The 13,798-nt window shown below is 42.1% G+C and overlaps 1 protein-coding gene across 1 annotated transcript in view; it reads left to right on the plus strand.

Annotated features, from left to right (window-relative positions):
• LOC120066026 (L-fucose kinase) overlaps nucleotides 1–13,798 on the plus strand; it is a 34,813-nt gene that overhangs the window by 7,795 nt on the left and 13,220 nt on the right. Inside the window, exons 2-12 of the mRNA XM_039017084.1 lie at nucleotides 1,319–1,473; nucleotides 1,759–1,809; nucleotides 1,992–2,117; nucleotides 4,945–5,017; nucleotides 5,125–5,222; nucleotides 9,078–9,158; nucleotides 10,298–10,417; nucleotides 10,659–10,830; nucleotides 10,920–11,026; nucleotides 13,419–13,520; nucleotides 13,623–13,796. Of these exons, the coding sequence (XP_038873012.1) occupies nucleotides 1,319–1,473; nucleotides 1,759–1,809; nucleotides 1,992–2,117; nucleotides 4,945–5,017; nucleotides 5,125–5,222; nucleotides 9,078–9,158; nucleotides 10,298–10,417; nucleotides 10,659–10,830; nucleotides 10,920–11,026; nucleotides 13,419–13,520; nucleotides 13,623–13,796 (1,259 nt within the window). The remainder of the gene's footprint in view (nucleotides 1–1,318; nucleotides 1,474–1,758; nucleotides 1,810–1,991; nucleotides 2,118–4,944; nucleotides 5,018–5,124; nucleotides 5,223–9,077; nucleotides 9,159–10,297; nucleotides 10,418–10,658; nucleotides 10,831–10,919; nucleotides 11,027–13,418; nucleotides 13,521–13,622; nucleotides 13,797–13,798) is intronic.

Genomic DNA, 13,798 nt, shown 5'->3' on the forward strand with positions numbered 1-13,798 from the left:
AACTGATCTTACATTTACATAAGTATTCAGACCCTTTACTCAGTACTTTTTGAAGCACCTTTGGCAGCGATTACAGCATCGAGTCTTCTTGGGTATGATGCTACAAGCTTGGCACATCTGTATTTGGGGAGTTTCTCCCATTCTTCTCTGCAGATCCTCTCAAGCTCTATCAGGTTGGATGGGGAGCGTCCCTGCACAACTATTTTCAGGTCTCTCCAGAGGTGTTCGATCGGGTTCAAGTCTGGGCTCTGGCTGGGCCACTCAAGGACATTGAGGCTTGTCCTGAAGCCACTCTTGCATTGTCTTAGTGTCGTTGTCCTTTTGGAAGGTGAACCTTTGCGCCAGTCTGAGGTCCTGAGTGCTATGGAGCAGGGTTTTCATCAAGGATCTCTTTCTACTTTGCTCCGTTCATCTTTCCCTCCATCCTGACTAGTTTCCCAGTCCCTGGCGCTGAAAAACATCCCCACAGCATGATGCTGCCATCACCATGTATCACCGTAGGGATGGTGCCAGGTTTCCTCCAGACGTGACGCTTAGCATTCAGGCCAAAGAGTTCAATCTTGGTTTCCTCAGACCAGAGAACCTTGTTTCTCATGGTCTGAGAGTCCTTTAGGTGCCTTTTGGCAAACTCCAAGCGGGCTGTCATATGCCTTTTTACTGAGGAGTGACTTCCGTCTGGCCACTCTACCATAAAGTCCTGATTGGTGATTCCAAACGTCTTCCATTTAAGAATGATGGAGGCAACTGTGTTCTTGGGGATCTTCAATGCTGCAGAAATGTTTTGGTACCCTTCCCCAGATCTGTGCTCGACACAATCCTGTCTCGGAGGCCTGAAATTGCTTTTCTTTATGTGCATGTTTTTAATTAATTAGTAGGCTTATGGATGACATTTTAAGTTATTTGCCCAACCCTGTTGTATTTGCCCAACCCTGTTGTACCCTGGAGAATTACTTCTACCTCATGGCTTGGTTTTTGCTCTGACATGCACTGTCAACTGTGGGACCTTATGTAGACAGGTGTGTGCCTTTCCAAATCATGTTCAATCAATATAGTTTACCACAGTTGTAGAAATTTCTCAAAAATGATCAATGGAAACAAGATGCACCTGAAATGTAACTGTGGAAAAAGTAAAGGGGTCTGAATACTTTCCAAAGGCACTGTTTATATGAAAAGATCCTCAAATAAAAGGTTACATTCAGTACTGTCTCCTCATTTGAAACATTTGATCTCAAATCCAAAATGCTGAACTATAGAGCCAAATTAAAAGTTTTAGCTTCACTGTCTAAAGAAAGGGTGTTTTTGTGTGTTTGTGTCTCAGAGCTGGAGGTCCGGCAGCAGCGTGGAGATCTCTTACAGGGGACGTTACTGCTCACTGTGTCAGACCCCCAGGAGCCTGGACTGGGCAGTGGGGGAGCCACTCTCAATGCACTGCTGGTGGCAGCCGAGCACCTGAGTGCCAGAGCTGGATACACTGTAAGTGACTCCACACAATATGTCCATAAAATATCATAAAGAGAGACGTTAGAGACAAATGACTGTAAGTATTGTGAGTCAGTTTGTGCATTTTAGTTTATCAGACCATAAAGTCTTTGTGTATTGATTACATTTTTGTAGACTTTACAGATGGAATATATTCCTGTAACTGAAATATACAAATATTACTGTCTGGACTGTTACTGTATTGTGGTGTAAACCTCTTGTTTGGGGGTATATTAATTGTGGAGCAGAACAATGCACTTAATCCGATGTTGTTATCAGGTTGTTACCACGGATGTCCTTGATGATGCCCGTATCCTGATCTTGCACACGGTAAGACTGGATGGGTAGCAGAGGACGGGGAGAAGGAGAGAGTGGGGCAGAGAGACCGAATGGATCATGGATGAGCTTTTAAATTGTGAGATTTGATTTATTACTATTCACACGGACATGGGAGTAATCTCTCTTTTTTTTCTGTATTTTTCTCTCTCCCCAACTCTCCTGTCTTTCTGCAGGGACGTGACTTTCCCTGGGATAGCTGTGGCAGGGCCTTCTGCTGGCTGCCTGTGGAAAAGCCAGCTCAGACTGTGCAGGGACCTGTTTGCTGCCTGGATATGCTGCTTGACTGCCTTTCTAATCAGGTTAGCCATAATCCTGTTTGTCGGAGACACCATCTAGACTAAGGGTCTCCTATTCTGGTCCTGGAGTGGGATTACTTCTCCATTAATGGGGCGGTTGGTACAAGTGGCTTGGTGTCATCCATTAATACAAGCTGCTCTGTAATATTTTCTCAGGTTTTCAAGTCAGCCACCAATTGTGCAAGTTCTCCCACTTAAAAATATGAGAGAGGCCTGTAATTTTCATCATAAGTACACTTCAACTATGACAGACAAAATGAAAAAAAAAAAAATCCAGAAAATCACATTGTAGGATTTTTAATGAATTTATTTGCAAATTATGGTGGAAAATAAATATTTGGTCAATAACAAAAGTTTATCTCAATACTTTGTTATATACCCTTTGTTGGCATAACGAGCAGTATGACTGGTGGCATTGTCATGCTGGAGGGTCATGTCAGGATGAGCCTGCAGGAAGGGTACCACATGAGGGAGGAGGATGTCTTCCCTGTAATGCACACAGCGTTGAGATTGCCTGCAAGGACAACAAGCTCAGTCCGATGATGCTGTGACACACCGCCCCAGACCATGACGGACCCTCCACCTCCAAATCAATCCCGCTCCAGAATACAGGCCTCGGTGTAACGCTCATTTCTTCGACGATAAACGCAAATCCGACCTTCATCCCTGGCGAGACAAAACCGCGACTTGTCAGTGAAGAGCACTTTTTGCCAGTCCTGTCTGGTCCAGCGACGGTGGGTTTGTGCCCATAGGGGACGTTGTTGCCGGTGATGTGAACTAAACAGCTGGATACCAAATGCGCATTCAACAAGTAGGTTTATTAGCCTACGCATAGCCTATAGAAGAACCACGCAGGTTAGGTGACTTTCGGTCTAGAAGCATTTGATTTAGCAGTTGCATGCATCATTTTGGATTTGTGTGCCCATGAAAACTGGTTTCACGGCGTAGCCTAAAATATCAATATGAACATTTGATAAAGCGGTGCTGCCATTAATAGGGAACTATCTCATAGACGCAGCAAGACTTTTGCCCCGCTGATGGCCCATACGGGGTCAGAAGGAAATATCATAGGCCTGGTTTTGTTACATTGATAATTAGATTCTATAGAGCAAATTGAAAGAAAATTAATTATTACAAGGTTGAAATGTATTTTATGAATTTTTTGGGGTACTTTTTACTTCCCAATTTCGTGATTTCCAATTGGTAGTTACAGGCTTGTCCCATCGCTGCAACTCCCGGACGGACTCGGGAGAGGCGAAGGTCATGAGTTTCCCGAAACATGACCAAGCCGCACTGCTTCTTGACACACTGCTCACAGCCGGCTCACCACACTGAGTTGCTAGAGCGCGATGGGACAAGGACATGCCGGCCAAACCCTCCCCTAACCCGGATGACGCTAGGCCCGTCTCCGGCACAGCCCGGGATCGAACCCGGGTCTGTAGTGACGCCTTAAGCACTGCGATGTAGTGTCTTAGACCGCTGCGCCAATCGGGAGGCCTTTATGTGCATGTTTTTAATTAATTAGTAGGCTTATGGATGACATTTGAAGTTATTTGCCCAACCCTGTTGTATTTATTCCATCTGAAAAGGAAGACAACAAATGCAGCACATATTTATTTATTTTAAACAATATTCTGCCCATATCAACAAATGTGTATACAATATTCTTCCCATATGAACAATGTATTTTAGGGCATTAGGGACCCAATATGAGAGCCTTCAGACCGGTTTAAACGAGATTACCACATCGTTCCCCAGCCAATCATGCACACGCGGGTGCGGATGAAAGAGTCTCCGACCAAGGAGTTAACTTCTGCTGCAACCTTCGCTGTGAAATATAATGCGTTGGGGCGGTGCTTCCTGAAATAAATAATTGCTACCAATGTAATTACAGTAATAGCAGGTTCTGAATCTTGAAACCAAATGCTTTCTGTTTTTTCTTAAAACAATTCATTAGCCCATAGTGAATTGTTTGTGTTTTTAGTAGGGCTATGGTCTTTTATTGATAAATAGTTCATTTGTTGTTTGATTTGTGTGTCATGTCCATGGAATTTTGTCTGTATTAGCTGCGATTTTGGGTATGATAAACTGGTTACAACATTGACTATACCATTCTCTATTAGCCCCAATTTGGGTAGTACTTCTGATTTTAAAATAATGTACATAATAAACTGATTAATAAATTGCTTTGAATATGGTGGGCCACAAGGCTCTATGTTTGGGGTCAGTGCTTTTTGAATACATGTAATGTAACCAGGGCCCAGATTCACAAAACCTTCTTAAGAAATGTATTTTTAACTGACATAGACTTAAGAAGAACGTTAAGCAAAGTTGCTATTCCTAAAAATGTTGTTGGAAATGTTCTCGTGCTATTTCTTATGTTTCTCTTAAGCAAAAAGGAAGAAAATGATTGAAAATAAAGTTCTTGGAAACTCATGAAAGCTATTGAACATGTTTAATTCACTCACAAACTTCATCTGAAAGTTTCAGTATTGATTATTTTAAACCCAAGAACATGTTTAAGAACAGTAATCTCAGTAAGAAATATGCTAACATGATTGCCAGATAGCTAGCTAAAACGGTTGCCTAGCAACAAGAATATATTTGAGAAGTTCATAAGAACATTGTTAAATCTTAAGATATTGTTGAGGAATTTAACTTATGAACTTCTGAAGTTTTTGCATAAGAAGTGTTTTGTGAATCTGGGCCCAGGTCAAGAACAAACTACCTACCTCCATTTTTGGGGGGTCAATGGCTGAACTCACTCACTTGTGTTGTGTCTGCTTCACACAGTATTTTTTTGTCTCTGCCTTGTTTGATCCATCTGTAGGTGTGCCCTGGTTCTCCTCCGGGCGTTTGGGTGTGCAGCACTGACATGATCCTGACCATGCCGACTACCTTCAGTTAGATCTTCTCTACAATTCCATTCAGATGATATTTGAACCATATATATTTTCTTAAACCTGTCTCCCCCACTGTCCCTTAATATTCTTTCTCTTCTGTCTTTCAGAAATGTCATGGGAGGGTTTTTCTGGGGTCCGTGTGTTGGCACTACCTGGTGATGTCTCTTACGCCGCCAATCATGGAGTCTACTTTGCTGATGAGCAGGTACATAACTTTTAAGGATATGTCTCTTACTGGAAGGACAAACTCTAGATACAGTGCCTTCAGAAACGATTCACACCCATTGACTTTTTCCCACATATTGTTGTGTTACAGCCTGAATTTAAAATGTATAAAATTAAGATTTTTTTTGTCACTGGCCTACATACAATACCCGATAATGTCAAAGTGGATTGGAATTTGTAAAAACATTTTTTTTTTTTTTTTTTTACAAATGTCTTGAGTCAATAAGTATTCAACCCCTTTGTTATGGCAAGCCTAAATAGGTTCAGGAGTAAACATTTGCTTAACAAGTCACATATTAAGTTGCTTAAGTGCAATAATAGACAGGATCTTTGAATGACTGCTTCATCTATATACTCCACACGTACAATTATCTGTAAGGGATCTGTAATATTTTTCCGGAAATCTACCAAGTTTCAATACCGGGAATAATTCATCCCGAGAGTCCCGGGAAATACCACAAAAACTGTAAGTGCCAATTTAAAGTGTTTAAAACCAAGATATGGTCAGAGTTCTCCCAAAATAAGATTGTTGCTGCGCCACTTTGCCTTAGCTGTACCACTATGTAAAGATTTCACAGCAAGTGAAACTGATATTTCGTAATGATGGAGTAGCTTTGATTGTCACTGACATTGGTGTTAATTGTGAACAGGCCTTTCATAAATTCAGAGCATTATCATGTTCCTTAATTATTTCAGCGCATTTCAGCAGTAGGCCTAGGCTATCTTGACACAGAGCGCGCTCAGGACGCACAGAGCGCACCCCGAGTAGGCCATAGCGTTGTCGAATCATACAAACTTTGCAATGCCAGTTAAATAAAAGTCACATCACCAAAGTTGCTAAGTTTGCTAGATAACCTCCCATGAATGGCAGAATATCTCCTATTTGTTAAAATCGAGTTGACGATTATACAGATAGCAGATCAGCTCATGAATAACGTGGGAGATGAAGAGAGGAAGTTGTTTTAAATGTTAAGGTATCTTAACGGGGACCAATTCTGTTTAAAAAAATATCCATATCTACTCTCATACCGTTTGTTGATCACACATTCTCAAACGACGCTCTCATATGGGCAGCGATATGAGACAGCACAGAGAAGCAGGGGAAATGTTCTAGTGGTATTTTGACATGCGTAGGCGAGACATGCTTTGATAATGCAGTCTATGGATTACAGGATAATGTAAGAATTTTTTGTTGTTGTTTGATTATCAGACAAGTCACAGGCTTTTGGTCGGGAGTAGAACTGGCTGAGTGAAATGCAAAATCCACTTGTATTATATGCTAGCAAAATGTCCTGAACAGGTAATATAATGTATGACTAAACTAGAATTAAGGTGATAATTAGCACTCACCTCAACTTAGCTAACATTTCCCAGCCTAATTGTTACCAAATATCCAAACTGAGATTCAGTGAAGACAAAGATCTGACATTGATGGATTTATCTACACGGGTACCCCAAACTTGTCTCAAATCAGCCCGATGGCGCTGTCCCAATCAAAAAGGTGCTGAAATTATCATCTTGGTGACAACACACAACTGTTGCTTTAAATTAGTACAACAGTTTGTATATGACTTTGGGAGTTTCAGTTTAAGAAAGAATTTAATACATGATTTCAATTGCATTAGCCTACTTCATTCCAATATTTTCATCATTCAGGTGATCATAACTAAGGTGAGTTTCTCTCTCTGTGCTTTTTCAAGGCCCAATGGCTGTTTACTCATCTCCTTACTCTGCTGCCGCCCACCTATACCGCGTTGTTCTCAACACCAGTTTAAGTCAATATAGCCAACTATTTTCTAGAAATCTGGCATTTTGGGGGGGTTTGGGCTCATTTAATTTCTGTGACGTCGGCCCAGACCTGGGCTCGGGCTTCAACTCACCGGGCTTGGATCGGACCTGGATTAAATTTCCCACTCTGATAAACTCTTGTTGGGTTCTGAGAATATGAAATAGACTTACTCATGTCACTGATGGAGTGCTTAGGTTTAGAGGGTCTACACCAGAGGTTTAGGGTTATAGGAGGAAGGTATATAGTGGAGGGTCTACACCAGAAGGTAATGGTTATAGGAGGAAGGTATATAGTGTGTGCAACTAAGCTTGGAATGTGTTGAGTGCAGGGAAGTGATTACATGTGGCAGGCATTCATAAGGGGAGAGAGCCATGGATTAGTGATGGAGGGGGTTGAGGTCAGGTCACCTTAAGGGAGAAATAGAAGTTTATTGTCTGTATCACTAGTGTCCTGCCTTGCAGTAAACAATGACGTTTGTACAGATGAGTAGGAGGGGACTCCGCCTATGAGGAAATATCAGTGCTTGTGTGAAAAATGTTTTTGTCTGAATGCAGTTATATTGACCCTCTGGGAAGAATAAACTTGGTTAAGCTTTCATAAAGTCTGTTGAGTGTTTTACTCTGAGAATTAGAACCTAACACTCTAAACTGCTTTCTGGTCTTGTTTGCAGTGTCAATTATGCGTGTGCTTTGAATTAATGGCGACTTTGTGTGAAGTAAATACGCTAGGCTAAAGGCTTCTATCCAACAACCTGTTTGGCAAAAAAATGTAGTGGCATATTATCCAATCTGCTGCTGTACATGTTGTGTATTTTGTGGTATTGCATTATTGCGACATTGAGGGAATATTTTTGTAATTTCCCTGTTTTGTAGTTTTTATTTTTTGGGGAAATGTGAAGAGTGATCCCGGTTACCTGTGTTAATCCCTAGTAAAGTCCTTCAGTCGAGCAGTGAATTTCATACACACATTCAACCACAAAGACCAGGGAGAATTTCCAGTGCCTCGCAAAGAAGGGCACCTATTGGTAGATTAGTATGAGGCCAATGTTGACTAAAACAGTTAGTTTCATGGCTGTGATAGGAGAAAACTGAGGATTGGTCAACAACATTGTAGTTACTCCACAATACTAACCTAACTGGCAGTGAAAATAAGTAAGCCTGTGCAACAAGGCACTACAGCAATACTGCAAAAAATGTGGCGAAGAGAATTCACTTGTTGTACTGAATACGAAGTGTTCAGATGTTTGTGGCAAATCCAATACACACATTACTGAGTACCACTCCATATTTTCAAGCATAGTGGTGGCTGCATCATGTTATGGGTATGCTTGTAATCTTTAAGGACGGGGGAGTTTTTCAGGATAAAAAATAAATGTAATGGAGCTAAGCACAGGGAAAATCCTAGATGATAACCTGGTTCAGTCTGCTTTCCACCAGACACTGGGAGATAAATTCACCTTTCAGCAGGACAATAACCTTAAACACAAGGCCAAATCTACACTGGAGTTGCTTACCAATACCAAGACAGTGAATGTTCATGAGTGTTCATGTTCATGAATCTACTTGAAAATCCATGGCAAGACCTTAAAATGGTTGTCTAGCAATGATCAACAACCAATTTGACAGAGCTTGAAGAATTTTAAAAAGAATAATGGGCAAATGTTGCACAGTCCAGGTGTAGAAAGCTCTTAGAGACTTACCCAGAAAGACTCACAGCTGTAATCACCGTCAAAGGTGCTTCTACAAAAGTATTGACTCAGGAGTGAATACTTATGTGAGTGAGATTTCTGTATTTAATTTTCAATACATTTGGAAACATTACTAAAAACATGTTTTTACTTTGTTGTTATTGGGTCTTGTTTGTAGATGGGTGAGAAAAAAAATCTATGTTGAATTCAGGCTGTAACACAACAAAGTGGAATAAGCCAAGGGATATGAATACTTTCTGAAGGCCCTGTCCACATTCTTTTGACAGTTTATGAACAATGGCTGCATGAAGGTGATCATTCATAAGTAGTGCCAAATGGTGATTTCTCTCTGCTCATAGGGTAGAGTACGTGACATCATCTACAAGGGGTCAGAGGAGCGGATTCGCCGAGCCGCACAGCCTGATGGGATGGTGCCACTGGTAAGTCAAAGATAGTGAATATAGGAAAATATCCAGAAACGTATTAAAAGAGTCATGGGAATACCTAGACGGCAGGTAGGCTAGCGGTTAGAGCGTTGGGCCAGTAAGTCGAAGGTTACTGGTTCAAATACCCGAGATGACAAGGTGAAAAATGATATGCCCTTGAGCAAGGCAATTACCGTAATTTCCGGACTATAAGCCGCTACTTTTTTCCCACGCTATGAACCTCGCGGTTTATACAATGACGCGGCTAATTTATGATTTTTTTTTTTTTTCCACAAGATTCACGCTGCCAAAAAAGTGAGCACCGTCACATAATGTCACGTAAATCGAGCGCGCTCAAACTTCCCATCATTCTGATTACGGTAGTCATTTTGTCACCCTCATCATGGCAAAGACACGGAGAAATGCATATGATGCAGCTTTCAAGTTGAAGGCGATCGATCTGGCTGTTGGAAAAGGAAATAGAGCTGCTGCACGGGAGCTTGGCCTTAATGAGTCGATGATAAGACGTTGGAAACAGCAGCGTGAGGAACTGACGCTGACAACAAAAGCTTTCAGAGAAGAAAAGCAGATGGCCCGAACTAGAAAATGAGCTTGAAGACTGGGTCAACACACAGAGAGCAGACGGCCGAGGTGTTTCAACTGTGCAGATCCGACTGAAAGCCAAAACAATCGCCACCGCAATGAAGTTTGACTTTCTTGGTAGGCTACTGTTTACTGCTATTTTTTTTTTTAAATTTTTGTTACAAACCGTGTTTCGTTAAAGCCTATTTATTTTTGTTACAAGCCGTGTTTCGTTTAAAAGCCTATTTATTTTTGTTACAAGCCGTGTTTCGTTTAAAGGCTGTGTAAAGTTAATTTGTTTCAATGTACCGGTAGGCACTTGCGGCTTATAGACGTGTGCGGTTTATTTATGTACAAAATACATATTTTTTTTAAATTCAGTGGGTACGGCTTATATTCAGGTGCGCTTAATAGTCCAGCAATTACGGTAACCCTAATTTGCTCCAGGGGCGCTGGCTGACCCTGTGAAACAACCAATTTCACTGCACCTATTGCGTGTACTGTATGTGATAAAACAACCTTGTTTTATTTTTATGAGCCTGCAGCACATGTAATGAGGTAACTCCATTCAGGTGTCAGGGCCTGTGTTCTTCTGCAGGAGGGTACTAGAGCGATTGCTGAAGGCCCATGTTACCCCTCCCCTTGACGGCTGCACGTACATGGGTATGGACTCTGGGGCACCACCCCTTCAGGTATGCAGTCTTCATCTTTACCTCTCATTTCTAATTCTCATTTTCTTTACCTCTCTTTGTGCCTGTCACGCTCCATTTCATCTTCTGTGTCAATTTCACTCTTCCATATCTTTGCACCCTCCCCCCTCAAACACGGTTCAGTTTTTTTCTAGGTTTACACAAAGCTGGTTTTATTCTGATACAGCCTCCTCTGTTACATCCCTATATTGTCTTTCTTTCCATGGTTATTTATTATCTGCAGATCTCCCTCTTCCTGGATTTGTTGATGTGTCTTTGCTCAGACCTGAGCGAGTCAGAGTTTGTGAATGGGGAGAGGATGGGCTGCAGTTCCCCCATCAGTCAACAGGGAGCAGTAGTGAGGAGCGCACGGGCCTTGCTATGGAGGATACTGAGAGGCACCACTCTCCATATGGGTACGTCTCTTTCTATGCCTCTCTGTACATGCCAAATGTGCCATCCTATTACAAGTGGTTCATAAGTGTGTTTGGTTTTCTCCTTGCAGTTTACGTTCCTGCCGGTTGCTACGACTACCTGACTCTGTCCGGTAGAGAGCACATTGGCCGCCTGACAAAGAAGGGGACAGAAAGGAACACTCTGTCACACATACAGGTACCGTACTGGCAGTGGCGGTCGGTGCCATTTTTAAGATGGAGTATTTTCCTTGTTAATGAGCATGGCCTTATGTCTATTACAGCATATTGGATGACTCATTCATATTCCATTCACCCAGCTCAATGTAACATCGATAGGTTTAAGCTACTACATGATACTCATTTTCCCTGTGCCCATCATGAGGTTGCTACAACCTAGCCTATGAATGAAAGTTTACAACGTAGGTGCACAGGTTGAGACAATTTTAAGTTATCAAGGTGACAGACAGTGACACTGATCTAGGATGTAATCATTAGTCCATCCGTTGCAAATGAGAGTTTCTATTGGACAAATTCAGGTATGTTCCGTTTGCTGCCGTTTTTAAGAAAGGTTTTTCAACAGAATCGGCGGAACGAAGACGCCCCTGATCTCACACACACATAGATCACTTTGCTCCTTGTGTGTGTGTGTGTATATATATATATATATATATATATATATATATATATATATATTCCTTCTCACACCTTTTCCGTTCGCTTGTGGGCTTCAGCTTTCTGTGACCAGGCGAAAAAAGCTTTCCAAGCCAATAGAAGCCATATGACTACCAACCACTACACACAGCCTACATCGTTGTCACCTTATAGTCAACATGCACTATATATACAGAAGTATGTGGACACCCCTTCAAATTTGTGGATTTCGACTATTTCAGCCACACCCGTTGCTGACGGGTGTATAAAATCGAGCACACAGCCATGCAATCTCCATAGACAAACATTGGCAGTAGAATGGCCTTACTGAAGAGCTCAGTAACTTTCAATGTGGCACTGTCATAGTATGCCACCTTTTCAACAAGTCAGTTCATCAGATTTCTGCCCTGCTACAGCTTCCCTGGTCAACTGTAAGTGCTGTTATTGTGAAGTGGAAACGTCTAGGAGCAACAACAGCTCAACCGCAAAGTGGTAGGTAACAAGTTCATGGGACGGGACGTGTAAAAGCGTGTAAAAATCGTCTGTTCTCGGTTGCAACACTCACTACCGAGTTCCAAACTGCCTCTGGAAGCAATGTCAGCACAATAACTGTTTGTCGGAAGCTTCATGAACTGGGCTTCCATGGCAGGGCAGCTGCACACAAGCCTAAGATCGATGTGGAAGAACCTGACTGGCCTGCACAAAGCCCTGACCTCAACCCCATCGAAAGCCTTGGGGAGAAATTGGAACGCCGACTGCAAGCCAGGCCTAATCACCCAACATCAGTGCCCGACCTCACAATTGCGCTTGTGGCTGAATGGAAGCAAGTTCCCACAAAAATGTTCCAACATCGAGTGAAAAGCCTTCCCAGAAGAGTGGAGACTGTTATAGCAGCAAAGGGGGGACCAACTCCATATTAATATCCATGATTTTGGAATGAGATGTTCAACGAGCAGGTATCCACATACTTTTGGTCATATAATGTAGCTACTATACTAATGCATTTGTAAACCCACTACAATCATGCAGTACAGTCAAAGCAGCTTAGCAGTTACATCGGCGGGCCCCTTTGGCAATAAATTAATAAAAGCTTACCTTGACTTGGAAGAGTTCCAGTGTTGGATAGCCATAGCCAGCTAGCTAACATACTGTAGCATCCTTCTCTGTTTGAGTAGGCGAAACTAGCTAGTTGCATTCAGCTAGCTCTTTCTCTCTTGCTTCTCCTTTATTCTGGAAGAAATTAATTTGTTCATCTGTTCAACTGTTGTCTTTCTCTCTCTTTGAGTCAACTACTCACCACATTTTATGCGCTGCAGTGCTAGCTAGCTGAAGCTTATGCTTTCAGTACTAGTATACTTTCAGTACTAGATTCATTCTCCGATCCTTTGATTTGGTGGACAACATGTCAGTTCATGCTGCAAGAGCTCTGATAGGTTGGAAGACGTCCCCCGGAAGTAATTACTGTGTAAGTCTATGGAAGGGGGTGAAAACCAAGAGCCTCCTAGGTTTTGTATTGAAGTCGATGTACCCAGAGGAGGACAGAAGCTAGCTGTCCTCCGGCTCCACCACGTGCTACCCTACAGAGTGCTGCTAAAGCTACTGTAGACCTTCATTGCAAAATAGTGTTTTTTAAAAATCAATTATTTGGTGACTTGTGAATATATTTAGAATAGTTTTAACTAAAAAGGACCACTGTTTTATTGTTTCACTATTTAATTTTTATGAAATTCACTGAGGATGGTCCTCCTCTTAGGATCTTCCACTACGTACTAGGTAACCCTTCACTCGTAAGGTCTACATAAAGCTGCCATAAACGTGTCAGGAAAAATAAATTGAATTGATCCCAACCTTGGTCACAACCCTGGACCCAACCCTGGACCAAGCAATGTGTGTGTTCTTAATATCTGTCCATGTATTTCTGTCTGTGTTGTCCTCAGAATACTCAGTGTGTGAGTGCTGGAGGCAGGGTGATCAACAGTGTTCTGGAGGGGGACGTCAGTGTTGCGTCAGGAGCAGTAATCCAGCACTGCCACCTTCAGGTCTGGAGGAACTCAAACGTAGAATGAAATGTGTACTTAACATTAATTTCACCGTGTCCCCATATGCTGGGATGTTGTATGACCTTTGACCTCTTCTCCCAGGGACCAGTGGAGGTGCTTTCAGGTTGTTTACTATCAGGCCTGGAAGTGACCTCATCTTCGCACATCCAGCAGCTGGCCTTAACCAATGACCACATCATCCAAGGGCACCACATACAACTGGGAGAGATGAAGATTACTGTTTATACAGTGCTGGGGGCTTATGATGATCTTAAGGT

This window comes from Salvelinus namaycush, chromosome 21 (genome assembly GCF_016432855.1).
Source record: "Salvelinus namaycush isolate Seneca chromosome 21, SaNama_1.0, whole genome shotgun sequence".
Taxonomy (NCBI): domain Eukaryota; kingdom Metazoa; phylum Chordata; class Actinopteri; order Salmoniformes; family Salmonidae; genus Salvelinus; species Salvelinus namaycush.